The sequence below is a fragment of the Conger conger genome, chromosome 8, assembly GCF_963514075.1.
Source record: "Conger conger chromosome 8, fConCon1.1, whole genome shotgun sequence".
NCBI lineage: Eukaryota > Metazoa > Chordata > Actinopteri > Anguilliformes > Congridae > Conger > Conger conger.
In genome coordinates this window covers 24,734,012-24,758,385 of record NC_083767.1, presented here as the reverse complement: position 1 = coordinate 24,758,385, position 24,374 = coordinate 24,734,012, and the positions used below count along the sequence as shown (strand labels likewise).

At 40.2% G+C, this 24,374-nt stretch overlaps 1 protein-coding gene across 6 annotated transcripts in view; it reads left to right on the top strand.

The window, feature by feature from the left end:
- The first annotated feature begins 2,042 nt into the window (after nucleotides 1-2,042).
- The window catches only part of LOC133135751 (lysyl oxidase homolog 3B-like), a 395,104-nt gene continuing 372,772 nt past the window's right edge, over nucleotides 2,043-24,374 (top strand). For 2 of the 6 annotated variants that reach the window (XR_009709433.1, XM_061253003.1), the window contains exons 1-5: nucleotides 5,399-6,460; nucleotides 6,744-6,907; nucleotides 8,904-9,121; nucleotides 20,991-21,189; nucleotides 21,440-21,623. Coding sequence is in view for 4 of the 6 variants with exons in the window: in XM_061253003.1 (XP_061108987.1) it covers nucleotides 6,076-6,460; nucleotides 6,744-6,907; nucleotides 8,904-9,121; nucleotides 20,991-21,189; nucleotides 21,440-21,623 (1,150 nt within the window). In the remaining 2 variants the exon portion in view is untranslated. Of the gene's footprint in view, nucleotides 2,426-5,398; nucleotides 6,461-6,743; nucleotides 6,908-8,903; nucleotides 9,122-20,990; nucleotides 21,190-21,439; nucleotides 21,624-24,374 lie in introns of those variants that run through there. The other 4 variants (XM_061253004.1, XM_061253006.1, XM_061253007.1 and 1 more) reach the window with 4 other exon arrangements.

Genomic DNA, 24,374 nt, shown 5'->3' with positions numbered 1-24,374 from the left:
TCTGGTTTATGCTAGTTGACTTGGTAGTGAGGAGATGGTAAGGCCATCATCAACAGTCCCAACAAATCAATCAAATTGATGTGTGTGTATTGTGTGTGCTGTGTGTGTGTATTGTGTGTGCTGTGTGTATTGTGTGCAGCCTTCCTCTACACAGTCTTGATATGACGGCTTCATATGTGAAGCAACAGCTAACCCAAAATTTTTAAACTTTTAAAATATTGTAGTAATTGTATATAATACTGTAACAATATTGAATAAATACCTTTTGACAGTCTTTACTACATTTCCAATAACTAATATGACATTGTATATGCTTGCTTCGGTGTGCATGCATGCATGCATGAATGAACATTTATTTCGTTTTTACCCAAAACCCAGATCAGAACAGCCTATATACAGTCCTCTCCAAAAGTATTGGAACAGCAAGACTGATTCCTTTTTCCAATACACTGAATACATTTGGGGTTGAGATAAAAATACAACCTTTTTAAGCTTTTATTTCCTGGTATTTACACCTAGATGTGTTACCAAATGTGCTATGTTCTAAGTAGTGTATCAGACCACTCAATTTTTAGGTGAGCAAAAGTATTGGAACAGGGAGTATTTAAGTAAATGAAAGTACATAACACTTCATATTCTAGTTATTGCATAGCATATCCCTTGCTTGCAATAACTGCAAGCCTGTGACCCATTGACATCACCAAACTGTTGCGTTATTCTTTTCTGATGCTTTTCCAGGCTGCAGCCTCTTTCAGTTGTTTGTTTTGGGGGGTGACACCTTTATCCCCCTGATGGCCTTTCCATCACTTTGGTAGATTTTCTTCATTGCTCTCACAGTGTTTCTGTCATCAACTGCTGCTGTTTTCCTTGGTCGACCTGTTCTGTTGCTCAGTATGCCAGTGTTTTTTTTTTTTTTTTTTTTTTTTTCAGGACATTTTAAGTTGTACAAGCTGTTCCCAATGCTTGTGCAATGGTTCTGATTGATTTCTCCTTTGTTCTAAGCTCTCTGGTCTTCATGTTGGTTCATCTTTTCTAACACATATGCACAATATCTTCACAGGTAAAAACCAAGAGTAGACATTCAGAACTATTTATTGCTTCATCAATCAATCTAACAGGACACATCTGGGCAACAAGAAACACCTGTCAGTCACATTTGCCAATACTTTTGCTTACCTAAAAATTGGGTGGTCTGATACAAAAGATGATAGGTTTTTTTTAACAAATGTAGATAAAAATACCAGGAAAGCTGATATTCGGATCTGTTGTCTCATGTACATCTTTTGACCTCAAACTCAATTGTTTTCAGTGTATAGCAAAAACAAAGGAATTGACCTTGCGGTTCCAATATTTTTTGAGGCATCTGTATATGTTAAATTCAGTAAGTATTACTGTCATTGTTACACGGTCTAATGTTTTTGATATATACATAATTACATGCTGAGATACAGTCAATGGCTGCACTTTCAAAGCATGTCTACGACCATCCCGCATTCCACTAGCCAACTAGTAAGAGCAAAGTAGCTAACATGAATCGGAAGTGCGCAGAAAATCGTATCTTGTTATCCGACGTCTGCGAATTCACCGACTCACAATTTTTTTTTTTTTAATGTAAAAATTATCTTGCAGAGGTGATTTTACGGACAACTGCGATTGACCCACATTCATTGTCCTATGTTTAATCCGGGTTTGGAGCTGCTCATATATGCCGGTGCCAGATCTCCCGAAAACATCCGATTGTACCTTGGTAAAACAACATGGAAAAGTGCAACTCTCAATGTTTATGGTCCTAAGCCCAATTGTGCAGCTTGGAGATCTGTCAACATAGTAGGTAGCCTACATGAATTGTGTATCATTATATTATTATAAGGTGGCCTATGATATGATCATACAGTTGTCTGTTCTTTATATAATAATGGCAAGAACAGTGATATTAAGGCTGCTTGGACACATTCACCTCGTGTACTCTGCTAGTCCCCTCACTGTACCCTGCTATTCTCCTCTGTGCTGTGTGTGTCTGTGTGGATGGATTTGTGTAAATAAGAATATTTGTGTTAATACTGCCACCATGGTCAAAGAAACGCCTTCTGAATTACGGGATGAAATTGCTGCTGAACGATTTTTAATTATATTTATTTCATTTTACAAACAAATTGTTTTCAAATGTATTTGAACCATAAAGAACAATCATGATAGTTTATTTTTTAGGGCAACTTAAGTTAGGCATTAGGCTAAATTGTGACTGTGAGAAAAACTGCTGGACCTATAGGGAAAGTCGCAACAGCTCACCCAAACGATGAAAGGAGCAGTGTTTCTTCGGAATGCCTGCGCTTTTTATATTCGTGCTGAAGTCCACGCGTCAAGTCAGGACCCACACCACACGCAAACCAAGAGGAATTCCACTCCAGTCGGAGCTGACGTGACGGTAAGTGCTTTTTTTATTGGTGAAATAGCCTACAATAAACGATTGACATTGGCTAATATGATAAATAGTCTACCTTAACTTCTTTAAAATAGTTCTTTCAAAATTAATTGTAAGACTGCTGCAGCACAATGTGGCCCGATGATACACGTTATAGGATCACTTTTTTCGAGTACTTGTTCTGTTTTACTCTAGCCTAACTTTATTTTCATTTATATCGTTATTGAAAACTTCCCAGATGTGCACAAGCAACTAACTTTGGGAAATTGAACATACGGTCTTAATTTCTCTTATTGATTTGCCACAATCTGGTAGGCCTACAGCTTAGTCTATTAGCGTATTTCATATATTGTACATGCTAGACTGCTCAGGACGTTGTAACCTCAAATTACTTTTAGTTAAAATTGAACATCGTTTATGAATCACGTTTTTTTTTCGGCCAGCTTGTCTTGGTTTTTTCATCACTTAACATTTCTTATGAACCTATTTAGGCCTATTGGGGTTTCAAACTGTTCTCAAGTAAAGCATAAGCCTATTACCTTTGACTGTTGTGCTTGAAATGATCACCGAGAGGTCACGTTCCCTGCAGTTGTGCCTTCCTGAAATCTGACAAGGACTAAGTATTAGGACCACATGTTACAGGCTTGGTTACAATATCCTCACTGTTCCCCAATTCTGTTTGTCAGCCATAAAGGCTACAAGTGGGTCAGTTTCTCAGTACACATCAGTTTCTCTCAACACACATTATTTCTTAAATTCCAGCTTGTGTTTGGTTTTGAGAAGCATTACCCACCTGAACAACTGTACAAATACATGTTGTTATGCTGCTGTTTTATGCTATAGGGGAAAAAGTCTAATGCGATCTTCTGAAGGATTAATTGATTAGTATTATTACTATAGGCGTTATTATATATGCTCTTCAGCACATATTCCCCAAATTAATGTTATAGCTAATAGAAGGGCAATTACACCCTAGATCTGTTTTTTGTTTGTTTTTTGTTGCTCTAAACGTGTTTGTAGGCCTACTTTATGGTGAAACAGTTTCATCCATGCCATTATTTCAACATTTTGGAAATTATATTTTACATTTACATTTTACATTTTTGTCATGTGGCAGACGCTTTTAATCCAAAGCGACTTACAAGTGCATAGGTTCTACCATAAGTCAAAGCATCACATCCAGAACTAGGAAAACGCACATGGAATGCTGTTCTAAACATAGTCGTCATCATAAGTGCAAATGTTTATTTTTTATTTTTTCTGCCGCATATAGCCTAGAATCCCCCTGCTTACTTCCCTCCACTGGCTGCCTGTCATGGCTCGCATCAAATTCAAAACATTGGTGCTAGCCTTCCAAGCAGTTAAGGGGTCTTTCCCAGCTTACCTACAAAAAATCATCAGACCCTACACCCCTGCCAGACCTCTTCATTCAGCCTCCACATGCCGCTTGGCACCTCTCCCTCTCCGAACCTCCACCTCACACTCACGGCTATTGTCTGTTCTGGCTCCACGGTGGTGGAACGAACTCCCCGTTGAGGTCAGAACTGTAGAATCTCTCCCCGCCTTCAAGCGCAAACTGAAGACGCACCTCTTCAAGCAGCACCTCTCCCCGTCCCTCCCTACCTCCCTGTGAACCTTAATTGTTGTCTTTTTGATTTACTTTGTGTATCGGTATTTTTAGTTGGCTAGGTAAGCAGTGTTTGGATAGTTAAGTTTGGTCACTTTTGCTTTGTTGTTTGTTTGTTTATTTGTTCGTAAAAAAAATAAAAATAAATAAAAATAGGCCCTGGTCCTTATCTTTGTTGTACAGGTAGCAGTTGAAATTGTACTTCCCTCTAGGGTCTTTCAGCGCACTTATCCCTGGTTATGGGTATGCACTTTGTTGTACGTCGCTCTGGATAAATGCCATTTAGAGCATCTGCCAAATGCCATTAATGTAATGTAATGTAATGTAGAGTTTGTAAAAAGATCTGCACTGAACATTGGCCCCGCCCAAATCGTGACATCACCGTGCCGAGTAAAGAGTAAATACTCACAGAATGTTCATGAATGTTCTAACGTACGTTGATATTTTTCAGTCGTTGTTTGATTAAGCAAACACTCACAACAGCCTGTGGCAGCCTATAGGCTATTGCAATTTTACTACAGCGTTGTTCGGCCCGACGGGCGGCAACCCCTTTAGCTGTGATACCACCTCCTGGAGTGAGCTATTGCTTTTATAATATAATTAGGCCTACCAAATATGAAGATATACACTCACCGAGGACTTTACTAGGAACTTTTTTACTTTATTACACCCTCTTACTCATGCGATTATCTAATTCAGTAGCAGTGAAATACAATCATGTAGATATGGGTCAGGCGCTTCAGTTAATGTTGACATCAACCATCAGAATGGGGAGAAAATGTGATATCAGTTACTTTGACCGTGGAATGATTGTTGGTGGCAGACAGGTTCGTTTGAGTATCTCCGAAACTTTCTCCGAGTTTGCAAAGAATGGTGCAGCAGTTAGAAGAATAGAAAAGCCTTGTTAATGAGAGACGTAAGAGGAGAATGGCCAGACTGGTCAAAGCTGACAGGAAGATGACAGTAACGCAAATAACCACACATTACAACAGTGGTACGTAGAAGAGCATCACTGAACACGCAACGCATCATAACTCTAAGTGCATAGGCTACAGCAGTAGAAGTCTAAAAAATAAATCCAATAAATACCTTTTTTAGGTTTTTTCTTTTTTTTTTTTTAGGTGAGCAAAAGTATTGGAACATGTGACTGACAGTTGTTTCTCGTTGCCCAGATGTGTCCTGTTAGATTGATTGGTTAAAAAGCCTTGGTTTTAGCCTTGGGTTTCGCCTGTGAAGGCTGCATTTGTGTTAGAAAAGCTAAACCAATATGAAGAAAATCAATCAATCAATCAATCAGAGCCATTGCAAAAGCATTGAGGATAGCTTGTACAACAAAGTGGAATGCCCTGAAAAAGCAAGAAACCACTTTTGATCAATCAATCAATCAATTTTTATTTGTATAGCGCTTTTAACAAAAGGCCTTTTGGGGCCTTGGGGCGACATGGCTCAGGCAGTAAGAGCAGTCGTCTGGCAGTCGCTTTGGATAAAGGCGCTATATAAATGCCTGCCATTTACCATTTACCACATTTGCCTTTGTGACGAAGCAGCTTTACAGAGAAACCGGTCCCCAAGAGTATGCCAAGGGCAACAGTGGCAAGAAAAAACTCCCTGGCTAACGGGAAGAAATCTTGAGCAGAACCTGACTCAGTAGGGGAACCCATCTGCCGCTGGTTAACACCAGCTAAAAAAAAAAGTTTGATGTAGGGTGTAATTACCTTTTAAGAAGTTAGGCAAAAAATGGAGTAAGTATTTGCCCCCGCCTTATACCATGGTCTTTTACCAAAAATGAATATATAAGCAGGGGTCGTGAATATTTCTGGGCCTCAAAATAAAACTTTTCAAAACTATTTCAAGCCGTTAAGGTGGCTACTGTTTCTTCTAAAAATAAAGAAGCGAGCCAGATGACTAAGTCTGGTTATTTGCCTGTTCACAATTTCACAGCAAATTTTTAAATGCAAATCGTCCCCTCATGTAACCTCAATGTGGCATCCCAGCAGATGCAGTTTCAATAGCTTCACTCTACTGTATGTTCACCATTTTGCCATCAAAGCCTAGACATTGTCTGTTGACTGTCCCTTGTCTTACAGGGCTGTGCACACTCACTAGCTTGGACATGAAGAGTTTGGTGTGGTGGAATGTGGCTGTGGTGCTGTATTTAGGATTGTGGGTACATATGTGCCTGAGCCAGGCCACACCCTCTCCCCAACAGCAGAGTGAGAAGCTGAAGTTCCGTCTGGCAGGCTACCCACGCAAACACAATGAAGGCCGTGTGGAGATCTTCTACAAGGGCGAGTGGGGTACCATCTGTGATGATGATTTTACCCTGGAGAATGCACATGTGCTTTGCCGACAGATGGGCTTTGTCAGTGCTACAGTTTGGACGCACAGTGCCAAGTATGGGCCAGGGACAGGTGTGTGGCTTGGCGTTTGCAGGTATTGGTTACTGGATAGTGTAGCCAGGGTGAAGCTGAAGAGTGTAGGTAGATGAGTCCTGGGAAGTGTAAGCAGAGGGATTCTGGGTGGAAATATAAAGCAGGGCTGTTCAGAAATGGGGGGGGGGGGGGGGGGGTTGTTGGTGTTGTGTGTGGACAATGCTGTGACATTTTAAGCAGACATTTTAGCAGTGGGATGCTGGGAGGTGTAGGCAGAGGAATGAGACTAGCTTTATCTTCATCCATCCCTACTCCTTCCCAGGGAAGATCTGGCTGGATAATGTGCTGTGCAGCGGCACTGAGAAGAGCATTGAGTTTTGCAGGTCTCGAGGGTGGGGCAACAGTGACTGCACACATGATGAGGATGCAGGTGTCATCTGCAAGGATGAAAGAGTGCCAGGCTTTATGGACTCCAACATCATTGAGGTAAGATTACACAATTCATGCAGCCAGTGGCTGTTCTACCAAAAATATAGCCACGATATTGGCTCAGGCGGTAAGAGCAGTCGTCTAGCAGGGTTGCCGCCCTGGGTGTGTCGAAGTGTCCCTGAGTAAGACACCTAACCCCTAATTGCTCCTGACGAGCTGGTTGGTGCCTTGCATGGCAGCCAATCACCATTGGGGTGTGAGTGTGAGTGTGTGTATGAGTGAATGAGAAGCATCAATTGTACTGCCCTTTGGATAAAGGCAATATATAAATGCCAACCATGTACCATTTACATAGAAATCATGTCCATAGCAGAGAAATCTTGTGCAGGCCAAAACAGCCTCTTACCATTTGGGCAGTGTCTTCTTCATTTAGCCAGATCAGAAGTTAAGACGGCACATGCATACATCAGAAAAACATAAAAAAACAACAAAATAATGACATTAATTTTCCGAGACACGGTATATATATTTAGCCTCTTGTGTTAGAAGGTTTGGTGTGGCACTTCCTACAATGTTATAATAATGTTCTTTGAAAACATTAATGGAATATTTTTTGGCACAACATTCTTAAGAGTTTTTCCTTGCTACATTTCCCGGATAAATTATAGCAGGATTATTTTGCTTACTGTATTGAAGCAGAGATTGACGAGTCCTTCTACCTTCTACTACCACCACCAGCACTTTTTGATTGTTTGGATTGACAGTGTCCTCAACATCTCACATCATTGTGATCAAAGCAAAGCCGGATTATATTGTTCACAATTTGGGCATTTTTTACGAAAGCAAATAAATCTTAGCCTGAACGTTATTGGGAAAATCATTTTGTCACCTGTGATCAACAACATTCTGACAACATTCTAAAAATCTCATAGTAATAAACTCATCTCATCTTCCCTAATATATCATTTTCATGGAAAAAACATTTTGCCGGCGGCACGGATGGTGCAGTGGGTAGCACTGCCGCCTCACAGCAAGGAGCTCCTGGGTTTGAATCCCTGTCGGCCAGGGCCTCTCTGTGCAGAGTTTGCATGTTCTCCCCGTGTCTGCGTGGGGTTTCCTCCCACAGTCCAAAGACATGCAGTTAGGCTGATTGGAGAGTCTAAATTGCCTGTAGGTATGAGTGTGTGAGTGAATGGTGTGTGTGCCCTGTGATGGACTGGTGACCTGTCCAGGGTGTATTCCTGCCTTTCGCCCAATGTATGCTGGGATAGGCTCCAGCCCCCTGCGACCCTGTTCAGGATAAGCAGGTTAGGATAATGAATGAATGAATGAATGAATTAAAACATTTTGCGACTTGTGAATGTGTAACATTCTTAGAAAAAAATGTTTTAGCCTGCCTCCTTCCTGATTGGACAGACAGGTCATGGGCTTGTAGGCTCAGTGTCAGACAACACTGGAAAGATTTGATGGCTGGGTAAACAGTCTGCTTCCGTGAATCAGATTTCTGCTTGCCTTGCTGCAACTGCTGTGGTCAGGGATTACATAAGAACTGGGCTGAGAACCACACTTTCACACTACCTACATTCAGGCATTTATTACCTATAGTTGAATTATTTTCAAGCCATGGATTGTGAAAACTGGCTATAAACATAAAATTTTTTGTTCCAAGTTAGCTGTATGAAGTACAGTAGGTACATTGTAGATGATAATTACAAATTATTTTGAAGGTTTTGATCTGAAAGCTTCTCTGCCATTCTCTTTACTCGTCTATACATAAATATGAATTTAATAGTTTCGAAATGTTTCTATAGTACTACTCATTCATGATATTTTTTCTTGTTTTATTGTGTTTCTTAGGAGACTCAAAGCAAATAATGATAGTTCTTGATTTCCCTAGTGCTTAATAATCTCTGTTTACAGTGGAATATTACCTGGTGAAATGGCTACATAAGTTATACCTCTGATTAACCCCATTGAGAATAGACATGTGCAGGGATAATAACTTGCGCTGCGCTGTCCACACTGTAGTTGATAGCCTCCTCCTTCTGTTCAGATGCAGGTGGATGAGAACCGCCTACAGGAGATTCGGCTACGCCCCTTGGTGGACGGAATAGCAAAGAGGATGCCCATAACAGAGGGCATTGTGGAAGTGAAGTACAAGGAGGGCTGGACCCAGATCTGCAATGTGGGCTGGACCTCCAAAAACTCCCGAGTAATCTGTGGCATGATGGGATTCCCCAATGAGAAGAAAACGAAGAAGAACCTGTACAAGTGAGTGGAAGAGCCGAGGGGTACATTGCAGAACATTCTGTTAACCTACCATATAGTCAGCTCTTCGTTCCTTCTATCTGGTATGTACAGTGTTGTTATAAGTGCAGTGTAGTACTAATCTTATTTCTGTCAGTTTAGTGTATTTTCTTACTCAAACCCATGACATTTCAGGAGAAGTGGGCACTGCAGTGTGAAACGTCAGGCAGGTGCTGTGTGTGTGTCTCAGTTATAGGAATGAAGTGGATGGGTTCAAAGAGCATTCAGATATGAATGGCAAAAATTGAGCGTCTCCCAAATGCCAATAATGTAATAAATCTTGGTTTGTGATTTAAAGGAGCTAACCAATTAGAAATACTGCCACTAAGTTCAACTGGAATGCTGTTGCCCAGGATCTCCCCTTCAGATGGAACTGCAGATCCAATATCTCTCATCCAAAAGTATTGGAACAGCAAGGCCAATTCCTTTGTTTTTGCAATAAACTGAGGGGTTCAGATAAAAATATGAATACAAGATGAGTTCAGAATTTCAGCTTTTATTTCCTGGTATTTACACCAAGATGTGTTACTACTTAGAACATCACACCTTTGGTATCAAACCACCCAATTTTTAGGTGAGCAAAAATATTTGAGCAGAGAGTATTTAAGTCAATTAAAATAATAACACTTAATATTTGGTAGCATATCCCTTGCTTGCAATAACTGCATCAAGCTTGCAACCAATACACATCATCAAACTGTTGCATTCGTCTTTTGTGATGCTTTTCAATGCATTTACTGCAGCCTCTTTCAGTTGTTGTTTGTTTCTCTTCAATCTCCTCTTCAGGATTTGAAATGCATGCTCAACTGGGATAAGGTCTTGTGATTGACTTGGCCAGTCTAAATCCTTCCACTTTTTCTCCCTAATGAAATGTTTTGGGTCATTGTCTTTCTGCATGATGAAGTTCCTCCCAATTAGAATGTTTTTGTTGACTTCTGAATTCATCCTACTGCTACCATCATTAGTTACATAAAACCTTATTCCAGAATTTTTGTGCTTCAATCTTTGCAAATCCTAATCTCGCCGATTTTTACTACTGATGAGTGGTTTGCATCTTGTGGTATAACCTCTATATTCCTTCTTCGAATGGTTGATTGAAATACCTTCACCCCTGCACTGTGGAGATTGTTGGTGATGTCACTGACTAATGTTTTCTGGCTCAGTGGATTGATGGGCATTGTGATGGCACACCCTCATGGACGATAGCTGAACAATTAACATGTTTTCTACTATCCCTCACTGACCTTCCTTTCCGTAGTCCCAAAATTAAATCCATCCATCCATCTATTATCTTAAGCTGCTTATCCTGAACAGGGTAACAGGGGGGCTGGAGCCTATCCCAGCATACATTGGGCGAAAGGCAGGAATACACCCTGGACAGGTCGCCAGTCCATTGCAGGCACACACACCATTCACACACACACTCATGGGCAATTTAGACTCTCCAATCAGCCTAACCTGCATGTCTTTGGACTGTGGGAGAAAACCCACACAACATGGGGAGAACATGCAAACTCCACACAGAGAGGCCCCAGACAACCGGGATTCAAACCCAGGACCTTCTTTGCTGTGTGGTGGCAGTGCACTGCACCATCCGTGCCGCCCAAAATTAAATCACTGCCCCTATATACAAACCCCTGCATCTTGGCTACACTTGAATCCTAGCACAGAATCAACAAACTATCCAAAACGCTCCACTTTCCCAACCACTCTTTCTCCTATCTGGCACAACTCTGATATTACTATAAATGGTAAACCAGTTACTTTCCAGCATGGAATTAAAAAGGAATAACTCATCTCAAACACATGAATGATGGTACTTATCCATCATTTTAAGATCTAATAAACACATTTGCACTCTCCCCTAATCAGTACTACTCATATTTTTTACTTGAAAACTTTACAGGAAACACAACACTACCATTCCATATCTTCACAATTTGTTAGGAGCCTTGCAGAAGGGCCCAACAGCTGTGCAGATTTTATCATGGTGAGTTTACTATCACCTTGTCTGGGGATTGAACCACCGACCTTGTGGGTCCTAGTCAGTGTACAGGTGCATCTCAAAAAATGTGAATATTGTGGAAAAGTAATTTTTACAAAAAAGTGAAACTTTCACATATATTCTAGATTCATTACACATAAAGTGAAATATTTCACTTCACTTTTTGAAAGAAGACTCACACCAGCCTGAGAAATGCAAATTGTGTGTGTGTGTGTGTGTGTGTGTGTGTGTGTGCGTGTGCATGTGCACATGTGTGAGAGAAAGAGAGGGAAAGAGATACATTTGAGAATGATAGAGAATATACGTAGGTAGAGAGAGAGACAGGGACACAGAAATACAGAAGGCGTGGAAGAAAGAAAGCAGGAACTGTAAGCAACAGGAGAAGATGGGGCAGAATCGAGAGAACGGAAGAGTGAGTAAGACATACAGCCCCCTCCAAAATTAGTGGAACAACAAGGTCAATTCCTTTTTTTATATACTGAAGACAATTGAGTTTGAGGTCAGAAGAATGCAACAGTTGGTGATGTCAGTGGGTCACATGTCATGTATTCATCTTTTCATCTCAACCCCAAATGTATTCAGTGTATTGCAAAAACAAAGGAATTGGCCTTGCTGTTCTAATACTTTTTGAAGGGACTGTATATCATCTTTAGCTCTGTAAATCATATCATTATGACTGCAGAACTGGGTTCACAGATACAAACCCTAACTAACAAGCCATATTGTCAATACCATAGTGGGTGTCAAGCAAAATTGTATTCATTAAAATCAATTGGACAGGAATTAAACCTTTTCCTGTTGTTTACTAAAGCAAGTAATTTGTTAAATCCTTAAAGGTGCAACAGGTAATGTTGGACTTCTAACGGTCAAGAGATGAATTGCAGCAAAAAAACCCACTCAAACCACAACATTGTTTATCCCTCCCCCTTCTCTGTAAACATGCTGATGTTGAAACACCATTGGCTGTGGCAATTAAAACCAATTTTCAAGCAATGAGCTTTAGTTATTGTACAGTTATACAATGTTTTGGTACAGTGTCGGCCCGTCAACTGTATATTTTGAAACCAGAATTTTAGGACTATAAACACAGGCAGAAGGTGAGTCAACACGTCAGTGAGCCTTTTTCAATGATAGGAAGGGATTTACAGTGGTCTTGTAACAATGTTTTAACTCAAAAATCTTACCTATTGTACCTTTTCATGTGGAAGCAGTTCTAATGCCGTCTGCTGTCAGTACAGATTAAAGCTGAAATGGCTTGATATATACTGTTATTGTGGCCAGGTACTTTTTCTTTATTGAATCCCTATTTCAAGAAAGAATATGACCTCATCTTGCTAATCAGTTGATGATACTATACAATTCTATTCTTTCATGTCACTGTAGTCTAGCTTCATCTGATTTTTATGGAGCAATGTGTTACCTTGCTGTGGTGAGTCGTGCAAGATGCAGTAAGCCACCTGGTATCACCCAGATTCACATGTGGTATTACACAGTCAAGCAGGTCCTGCTAATAAAGCACTGTTCTTGTACACAGATGGGTCTGGTTTCAAATCCAAACCATACTAGTGCAAACTGTGGTTTGCTGCTCTGCAGGCTGAAGCAGTTTGTCATTTTTGCTCATGGATTTGAAATAAAAGAATGAATATGAGTTTAAGGTGTCTGCTCTTTTATATATACATACCCTCCAATTTTTAGGGGACTAAAAGTACTTTTTCAAATTCACATACTATTAACTAAAATCATCATATTTAATACCTGGTTGCAAATTCTTTGAATTTGATGAGTGCTTAAAGCCTGTAGATCATAAATACCATCATGTGTGGGTATCTTCCCTGGCTCTGCCAGGCCTGCACTGCAGCCATCTTCTGTTCCTGCTTGATTCTGGTGATTTTTACTTTCATTCTTGTTTTCAGCAAGTGAAACACATGTTTGTCAGGAGGTAGGACTAAGGTACAGTTTGAAAAGGTGTGTTTTTAGTCTGCTTCGAAATAAGGGGAGGGATTGTGCTGGTAAGTCATTCCACCACTGAGGAACCAGAACGGAAAACAGGCATGAGCGTGCAGCTCGACCGCCAGGTGCTTGTAGTGAGGGAACCATGAGGTGACCACAGCTGGCAGACCGGAGTGGTCTAGCTGGGGAGTAGGGAGTGATTAAGGATTGGATGTAAGGTGGGCCAGTCCCCTTAGCTGAAATGCCAGCACTAGGGCCTTGAATCAGATGCGTGCGGCAATAGGAAGCCAGTGGAGGCCAATGAGGAGTGGGGTGACATGAGCCGACCTGGGCTGACTGGTGATCAGGCAGGCTGCAGCATTCTGGACCAGCTGGAGAGGCTTGATGGCACAAGCTGGGAGACCGGCTAGGAGGGAGTTGCAGTAATCCAGGCGGGAAATGACGAGTGCCTGGAGTAGGAGCTGGGTGGCTTTCTCTGTCAGGAGATGACGGATACGGTGTATATTGTAGAGAAACTGTTCTGCTTAAGAAACAGCTGAGATATGTTCTCCAGATAGTATAATGACACACAGATTCTATATGAATGGAAAAGTGCTTTAGTTCCAAAAGGATTTGAGTCCCTGTGAAGTTGCTGTTGTCTCATTTTGCTAAGAAATTGGACTATTGGAGTGATATCACATTCAAGCTGATTTGTGAATTTGTAATCTGTCTTCTAAAGTTAAATTCTTTTTTTTCTGAATGATGTTTAATGATCTTTTATTTGTTTTTCTGATTCATAGCTTTCAATCTGATACTTTCAAAGCTATATCAAAACACTCCGTACCCTGGTATAAAATCCAGCTAACAGCTGTTATTTAAAATGATTTTTAATGACTCGGGTATGTTCTGTGTTTGCTGTTGGTGTGAAAGGGTCAACCTGCGATATCCATCCGGGGACTGCGACCCTGCTCTCGATCTCGTAATTACCCGGGATGGACACAGCTCTGCTATGGTATGAGTTGTGAATCAGTTGCGTCATTCTTTATTTCAAGAAAATAATTTTGCAGCATATGGTTTAACTACCTTTCTAGTATTAGGTAGTATTTTAATACATGCTTAAGTTTCAAGAACAGTTCATTAACTCCTCCAAAACTGCCATCTAAAAAATACAGTAAACAAGAAATATTCATACCTTCATTCTGTGCGATAACTTTCATAACACAAATAATGATGTTCATGATCAGTTTCACATTTTATTGCAGGCTACAATGGTTAAAGTTAGAATCGGGGTTGGGAAATGTAAGGGCAACCTGGAGCTGTGTATCAAGGTACACCCAAAGTCATTTTTAAAAATGCATGTCATATCTCTCCAGCCAATTGCTTTTTTACAAGCATATATTTTTTTGTTTGTATGCTGAACCTGATTGTAAATATCAGCATCCTGCTAGCATTAAACATATTCAGCAATTAATATTTCATTGTATATTGAACAGTTGTCTCCTTTAATTGACCACATTAAAGAGCAACTAATCAGCTTTTAGTTTTGATTGGTGCGGAACATATTTTTTTTCCCCTCAGTGTGATGCTTTTATTTGTTATTGGAGAAAGCAGCCTATATATTGTCAAAACATGAAATGGATGCTTAGAAATATGTTAAGAGTTAGCCAGGCACATCACATTACTGTCTCTTCACTGGACTGTGTACAATACATTTCTTTAAAAACACTCACCTCGTACGATAATTTAGTATTTATCATCTGGCAAGGCTGGTTATGTCTCACTCCCTCAAATTAACTACATTGTGGCTGTTGCAGGTTATCGTTGTCAGTGAGACGTTGTCAATGTTCCGCACCCTTTCTCAATTTCATGAGACCAGGCTAGCTTAAAGTACATTTCAGTCCTCTTGAGAAAACAACACTGATGACAACAGAAAGACTCTTCTCTCTCACCCATAAATTCTGCACTTCTTGATCATAAATATACTTGAACATGAATATATATCGTAATTATTTGCATTAGGCTTACATTAGGTGACTGCATAGCCTAAATGAAAGAAATCCGATACATTTTAAGATTGCCTGAGAAAATATACCAGATCATGCGCACCGTCCACCAGGTCCAATAAACGAAACTGTTCATGATCGTCCGCTTTAATTATTTTATGTATTTATTTATTTATATTCCAAAATATATATTAAAAAAACTACAAAATAATAGTTATTGACGTAAGCTTTATTTTCCAACATGCATAGTTTGATTTTTTTAATGATTCTATGGAATCAACTAAAGTCTTCCATTTTTAAAATTAAAATTGTATTTCCCCAAAAAACAATTATTGTAACCCCTGGTTTAATATTTTGTGCTAAAACCCCCATCAGATGACAGCCACAAGTCTTTTCTGATAAATTGTGATAAGGTTAGAGAACACATTTGGAGGGATTTGTGACCATTCCTCAATGCAGAACTTTTCAGAATCATCATGGATATCCTTGGAATACTCCTCAGTTCAGATAGCCATTGCAGAACATGGTTGTTGTTTTTACTTCATGATCTCTGTGTGGATTTTGTTGTATACTTGGAATCATTGTACTGCTGGACCAAGACTCCTCACAGAGGCAACCAGATTTTCTGCCAAGATATCCTGGTACTTTGTTGAATTCATTGAATGAGGCAGTGATCTTAAATGGTGCCCCAGGACCACTGGCAGCCAAACATCTTTGTATGCATTCCATTTTGTCTTCAAACATGTTGATGATATGGCCAAAATGTTAAATTGTGGTCTCATCTGGCACTCTCTTATAGTCAACTTGGTGACCCCAAGACACAACCAATCTCTGCAATTCTTGGGTTACTTATCGCCTCCCTCACCATCTTCCTTACTGTCAGATGGGATAATATGCACTCATGTCCTCTTCCTGGCCAGTTTGCAACCATTCCATATGTTTTATGCCATTTTATTGATGCACTTACAGTGGTAAGTGGTATGTTTAACCGTTTATGTATGTTTTTGTACCCATTACTCGTCAATTACCATATTTGTCTCCTGAATTGACAGTTCTTTGGCTTCTCCCATGTTGATGGTTGACAAAGGGATTTTTAATGGTTCTTACCTCATTGTTATACTCTATTGAAACAGGAAGTGATGGAGTAATGTTCCTAAGTTCTGTCTTAGTTTCATTTTGTTATTCTTGTTATTCTCGGGGCGGCCTGTAGCGTAGTGGTTAAGGTGAAGGACTGGGAGACGCAAGGTCGGTGGATCTAATCCCGGTGTAGCCACAATAAGATCTGCACAGCCGTTGGGCCCTTGAGCAAGGCCCTTAACCCTGCATTGCTCCAGGGGAGGATTGTCTCCTGCTTAGTCTAATCAACTGTACGTCGCTCTGGATAAGAGCGTCTGCCAAATGCTAATAATGTAATGTAATGTAATGTATTATTTTTTATTCATGTCTGGTCCTCTGTTTATTTATTCATAGTTCATTGCATTCGTCTTCCCCTGTGATGTCTGTGTCTCAATGTATTCTGACCCCGAGTCACTTCCCTGTCTATGTGATTCACTAGTCGGGTGGTTTCGGAATTTTCTGGTTTCCCACGATCCCTCATTTTGCTTAATTCCTGCTTTTCCTCCATTGATGTTTGTAGATAGCACTAATATACTAACTACTAACATATAATTTGTACAGTAGGCCAAGAATACAAACAGGATGAAATGGAGGGCATTCTCTGATGAGTTTCACAAACAGGGCAGGAATCTCTTTCATTAGTGTGCCAAGTGACAAGATGATGTTAATGGCACGCTACATTCCAAGTCTAAAGTACATTTCCTAATTAGGATGATGGCTTTTTGCAAAATTACCATTTGACATCAGTGCATATAAAGATCACATTGTATTTTTTATAAGGCTGAAATGAACGAGTCCCAGCTTAGAACATATTGTAGTATTTTCTGAATATGGCTTCGAAGTGGCTCCAGAATAATGAGTTTTAAATGACGTGACTGTAGTGTAAATATACTGTGGTGACATTTTAACATTTGAAGAACTTCCACTAAGTGGTCTCCTAAAATATAAAGTAGCATAGTTTATCTAACCAGCTACAGTAATCATAATAATAATAATAATAATAATAATAATAATAATAGTAACAATAATAATAGTAACAATAGTAATATTTATTTATTTAGCTGATGCTTTTATCCAGTGCAACTTACAGTTGATTAGACCAAGCAGGGGTTAATCGCCAGGGGTAAAGGTATCTCAATCAACTGCTCAAAAAAGACTTAGAGAGCAGCAATATAGAGGCTATACCACAAGATGCAAACCACACATAAATTTCAAGAATTGGAAGACGAGATTACAATTTGCAAAGAAATACAGAGATGAGCCACAAATGTTCTGGAACAAAGTTCTATGGACTGATGAGACCAAGATTAACCTGTACCAAAGCAATGGAAAGGCCACAGTGTGGAGAAAGAAGGGATCTGCTTATGATCCAAAACATACAAGCTCAACTTCGGCTTGCATGGCTGCTTCTGGAGTGGAATCTTTCATCTTTTTTGATAATGTAAATGGTAAGTGTCTGCATTTATATAGCGCCTTTATCCAAAGTCCTGTACAACTGATGCTTCATTCACCCATTCACACACTCACACACCAACAGCGATTGGCTGCCATGCAAGGCACCAACCAGCTCAGCTCATTGGGGCAATTGGGGGTCAGGTATCTTACTCAGGGACACTTCAACACACCTAGGGCAGGATCCCTCCGACTGCTCTTACCTCCTGAGCCAATGTCGCTCCCCACATCCTGTAACTCATGATGGTAGCAGCAGGATTAAATCGTCAATAAAAACATTATCTGCCAAAAATATAGGAATTGGCCTTGCTGTTCCAATACTTATTGAGGGGACTGTATACCTGATACTGTCAATAGGCATCTTCAAATCAAATACCTGCGCTGTCTAATTTGGCCTCAGTGGTACAGTATGTAAGTTTATTTGCCATATGATGCACATAATGCATGTTGATAAGGTACAATGTCTTTATCTACTAAACTAAACCATACCGGCATGATGGTCCACATAATGAGGCATTGAGGCATTGCCAATGTCTTGATTTGAGTTAGAAAGGGAACCATGATTGAATGTTGTTTCCAAACTATAATAATCAGATGAAAATCATCTTGTACACGTACAAGCAACTGCTTTCTTCCAAGAAAATAATTTGATTGCTTCAAAGGACTTTTTTACAGAATGCAGTCATGCTGCCTACCATTATGCAGTAGATTTGTTGAAATTGGAATTCTTACTTTCTACATCAGTGTGTTTGAAACACAGATGTTATACATATTTCTTTTTTGCTGGATGCCTCCCCATGAACTCTTGACTATTGCTGTCTTCATCAGGAAATGTTTCCTAGTATTGTTATGGCACTAAGAAATCTTAATGTATTGGCAGCCGGAGTTGCCAAATATTTTGATCAAAAGCTGCCAGCTTGTCTTCCAAAAGGGGCACCTCAAAGGACACATGGATTTGCACATCACTTGTTTCATATATTTTCTAGGTTTGCTACTCAAGTGTTATGAACTAGTAAAAATGACTTGTTTACTTGTTTAGGATAATAATACATGCAAACTAAGACTTGTCTTGTTTGTACACATACCAGTACAGTGGTTCTCTAAATTTGCTAATAACTTGTTGTTATATAAAATGTAGTTTGAAATTTACTCTTACAAAGACAAGCAAACAAGATTAATTCCCCAATTTTTTAAACTTTTCAGGCAAGTCTCAAAACTAATGATAGAGCTAGATCTGAGACTTGTGCCTGGTCTGATAAATAAATAAACAGAACCACATGCACACAGAGATGCAGTGCACTTTCCTGCACCACTGATGTTGATAAATCGATGTGCTCTGTGTAAGATTCTGCTTATCCTACTTGTGCACTGGGTTGGTCGTGATTGCACTGATTTGAAAAAGTCTTGCCTCACAGCCAGATTCCCATTCCACATTTTAATCAAATGGGTAGCATATCAAAACAATCCAACTAATGGGACGCATATAGTCATTTCCATATGATAAAAGTCTCCAGTAATTTGTATCATAATCTGATTTTTATCACTTATTCTTCTCAGAAATACACATATGTCTCATTTTTGTGCGACAGGGAGTGGCTCCAGAATACAGGTTCTATCAAAAGCATTGTGGTTCAAAAACGTGTCTTGTGCAAAAGTGTATATCAGCACCGTACATCACTACAAAATATTTGTATTGTAAGAAGGGTGGGATAAATTGCTGTAAATAAACAGGAAAATGGTGAAGCACAATTTGTATTGATCAATATTTATAGCACTAAACAATAATGGCACCAAGGAAAAAGCCAGGGCTCTCCATGGCCAGATTTACTAAGCAAACATTTGCAGTGCTAAAACACTCACTGTACAGCGGCTTATTTTCAGATGAACTAAACACCCTCCTTCGAGACTCCCATAAAAAGAGTCAGTAGGGATGCTTACACATCCAGGTTACAAGGCGCTACAAAATGGGTGCGGAGCAACCAAGTAGCAAGGAAAGGGAACCGTAAGAAAAAGAAAACGTATAGGTCAGGAAATATAGGTAGGCTAGTGGTCAAGGTGGTACAGTAAATAGGCTACAGCTTCATACCGTATTACAGGGCAGGACTACAACACCAACAGAGAGGACAAAGATTGTCAGAGAGATATCACATTGCCTACAAAATACATTCTTAATAAAACGAACAGTAGAGGATGCAAAGAAAAAATGGCATGATAGTGGTATACAAAAGAAATACATAGCTGGTGGTCTATGAAGTTATTTTAGCGCCATTAAGTTATATGTAAATAAATATATGCTAAAAATGAGATTATAGAACTAGGTTAACCCCCTTAAGTATCACCTTTTTTCTTGACACAAGCTTGAAAATGACATAACCAAAATAAAAGGGTTACTGTTATTGAACCCTTTTGCTTACAGGCATAACCTGGGCCCTATTTCATACAAAACAATGAAAGATAATTTGATGGGTCTAGTGTCAAATTATCAAAGCCCCACAATTTGCAATATGCCTTAAACCTGGGTTGAGCAGGTGGGTGGTGACTTGTCTGACTGGAAAATTGCAATAAGCTACTCCAAAATTGCAATGCACTGCTTGCTCTTGACTGACACACCCCAATCAGCTTCACTCCTCCCCCGCCAACCTACGGTGAGTCCCACAATTACCAGAGGTGTCTCCAAATGTCCTGCCTAGGTTAGCTTAGATTTGTGATACTGTCATTGAATTTGAGAGGGATTTGTCCAGCATTTTTGCTGTGGTTCCATTGTGTTTCAAAGCACACCAGATACAGCCATGAGCATCTGTATCCACTCAAATAATCTTGAGGTGACACTTAGGGGGATAAAGATATCCATATATTTCAAGTCAGTGTTCATCTTGCATAAATAATTGATATGACCTTGTCAGAACTATTATTTACCATGACAGCTATGAGTAAAAGAAGCTTTGTAATTTTATGCTTCTTTTTTCCAATTTATTTTTCCAGACAGAATTAGTCACCTTATTATCTTGTTGTCCGAACTTAAACTGCTTCAGTCATTTTATGCACCTTAGCAGTACATGTATCAAAAAGCCATTGAAAAAAGAATACACCCTGTTACAAATGAGCATGTTTAGAATAGACCCATGTGAAGTACTGTGTTCATTATAGCTGGAGGTAAGTTTGGACTACAGCAGCATTTTTGAGTACAGTACATTTGGAATTACATCACTTGAATATTCTCACAAACTGTACAATAAGGGTTAACCAGAAGGCCCTTCTCCAGCATTGGGAAACAGTCTGTTAATGCTCTTTTTTTAAAACTCTCTGAATCCCTCCCACCTCTGTCCAGGATGCTCACTAACCATCAGGTAAACTACCGCATCCACTCTGTGGCCTGTATGGGAAATGAGGTGCACCTGTCCATCTGTTCCATGGAGATCAGCAAAGCCAATGTCAGCATACCCTGTCAGGGGGGCAAGCCTGTTGTGGTCAGCTGCATCCCTGGGCTGCTGTTTTCACAAATCTCCGGAAAGAAGCCTAAAATCAAGGTATGCTATACCAACAAGTCTAATTTATTAGTATATAATCCCTTTGCATGCAGTCAGCAGAAAATGTGCTTTCAAACCCATCACCCTACATATGTTAATTAAAACCATTGATCTTTTTTTTGTGCTTTGGACAGCGGATATGTACACATGGTTGACATGCATTTAGGATCAATTTCGGGGAATTGTTGCATTCAGTTTTGAATGGGGTTTTTAAGTGTTTGTGACCATAACCTCACCTCTGCTACCACAGCAGGCCACAGTGAGGCTGAAGGGGGGCTGGAAGGTCGGAGAAGGACGTGTGGAGGTTCTGAAGAACAATGCATGGGGAACGGTGTGCGACGACCGCTGGAACCTGCAGTCCGCCAGTGTTGTGTGCAGGGAGCTTGGCTTTGGCACTGCCAAGGAGGCCCTGACGGGGGCACGCATGGGGCAGGGTGAGTAGGCCCAGCCATTTAAATTGACTGCATCAGGAACTACTATCTTTACTTCAGTCCGTGTTCCAGATTTGGGCAGGGACAAGGTTTTAATCCGTCTGCAGTTATCCATATGACTCAGGATAACAGGACCCTGAGGAAGCTTAACTACAAGGGAAGGAAGCTTAACATATCCACGGTTTATTTGCGAAACTGGCTTCACAAAGCCTAACGACAATCGGGCTTAACCAGGACTACGAAGGTGGTCTCGCATCAAATTCAAAACGTTGGTGCTAGCCTTCCAAGCAGTTCAGGGGTCTTCCCCAGCCTACCTACAAAAAATCATCAAACCCTACACCCCTGCCAGACCTCTTCGTTCAGCCTCCACAGGCCGCTTGGCACCTCCCCCTCTCCGAACTTCCACCTCACGCTCACGACTACTGTCTGTTGAACAAACTCCCCGTTGAGGTCAGAACTGTAGAATCTCTTCCCACCTTCAAGCGCAAGCAGCACCTCTCCCCATCCCTCCGTACCTCCTTGTGAACCTTAATTGTTGTCTTTCTGTGATTTACTTTTTTGTGTATCTGTATTTAGTGTTTGGCTAGTTAAGGGGTTTGGTCATACTTTTGCTTTGTTTGTTTGTTTGTTTGTTTGTTTGTTAAAAAAAAAAAAAAAAAAAAAATATAGCTGCAAGCAGCAATGAGCGGGCCCAAGCACCATGGGCGCAGCCGCCTTGGTGGCAATGACATGATTAACAATATGTACACACTTTGGAAATAATCACCTTCCTGTTCAACGTATAGTGTGCAAAGGAATTCCCCATTGATCAATGAAGATGTTGATGCCACTATTGGAATGCGTAAAACTATGATATAAGCCTCACTTCCTGTTGCCAGATGGTTGCGCTATAACATTGAGCTGTTTATGGTATATGGATGTGATTACACTCCAATAATAAACATATTTCTACATTTTCAGCCACAACGGAAGATGTCGAGTGAAATTGAGGCCACTTCCTGTTGCCAGATGGTGGCGTTATAACATCAAGCCATTTATGGTATATGGACTTGATTACACTCCAATAATAAACATATTTCTAAATTCTAAGCCACATCGGAAGATGTAGAATGAAATTAAGGACACTTCCTATTGCCAGATGGTGGCGCTATAACATTGAGCCGTTTTTGCAATATGGAAGTGATTACATTCCAACAACGAACATATGTGTGAAATATCAGCCAGATCAGAAGATCTAGAATGAAATTACGGCCACTTCCTGTTGGCGCGGCGAGACGTAAAATTGTACGCCTCGCCATGGCCATACCATTTGAGATATCAGAAATATCCTGGCAATTCAGAATCATGACTATCCTGAGACCATTCTGACCACATTTGGTGTGAATGCGATGAACACCCTAGGAGGAGTACTTAAAAGTTTAGTACGTGTGAAAAAGCACAAAATCCAAAATAGCTGACTTCCTGTTTGCATATTTGCATCGATGCGAATAAGAAATGTGTTTGGCTTGAGGGGCCCCACATGTATACCAAATTATGTGCATGTAGCTCAAAGTGCCTGCCCACAATAGACAACAATGCGGGGGGGGGGGGGGGGGCAGTGCAATAGGGGACGCTGTGGAGTCCCTCGGCCACACCCAGGTCTGAGCATCTGATAGATCCTGACGGCCACCACTTCTGATGTGTCTGCAAAATTTCAAGACTTTTTAGCCATGGCAAGGCCCTCAAAAATGCCCATTTGACGGAAGAGAAAGAATAATAATAATAAATATAGCTGCAAGCAGCAATGAACGGGCCCAAGCACCATGGGCGCAACCGCCTTGGTGGCATAGTTGTGCCAATGACATGTTTCACAATATGTACACACTTTGGAAATAATCACCTTCCTGGACAACGTATAGTGTGCACAGGAATTCTCCTTTGATCAATGAAGATGTTGCTGCTGCTATTGGAATGCATCAATGATATAAGCCTCACTTCCTATTGCCAGATGGTGGCGCTATAATATTGAGCTGTGTATGGTTTATGGATTTGATTTCACTCCAAAAATGAACATATTTGTACATTTTCAGCCAAATTGGAAGATGTCGAGTAAAATTAAAGCCACTTCCTGTTGCCAGATGGTGGTGCTATAACATTGAGCAATTTTTGGTATAGGGATTTAATTACACTCCAATAATAAAAATATTTCTACATTTTCAGCCACATCGGAAGATGTCGAGTGAAATTAAGGCCACTTCCTGTTGCCAGATGGTGGCGCTATGCCATAGAGCCTTTATTGGTATATGGATGAGATTACACTCCAAAAATGAACATGTGTGAAGTTTCAGCCTCATCAGACAATGTAGAATGAAATAAAAACAACTTCTTGCTTGCACATTGTGATAACATGCTACAGTCCTGTCTGGAGAGCAGAGATGAATTAATTTCCATAGATTTTACAGCGGGAGGCACAATTTATGCTTGAATAGTCATTCGGTTATAAATATGCACTCAAAATAAAACCATTGGCTTAAAGAAACTATTCAACTTTATTGTGCTTTATTGTGTTTAATCCACTGTCTGAACCATTAAGCTATACTGCCCTCTTATACACGTACGCCATCTATTGGCCAAAAGTTGTATGTTTCCTTTTATCCTGGTTAAATAATTTCTCTCCGAAGTGTCGGATAATATTGCATTAAACGTCGAGTTAGCCAGCATCATTCTTTTCCATTTCACCGGTAATTATGCTGCCTGAAACGCATTTGTTCAGCC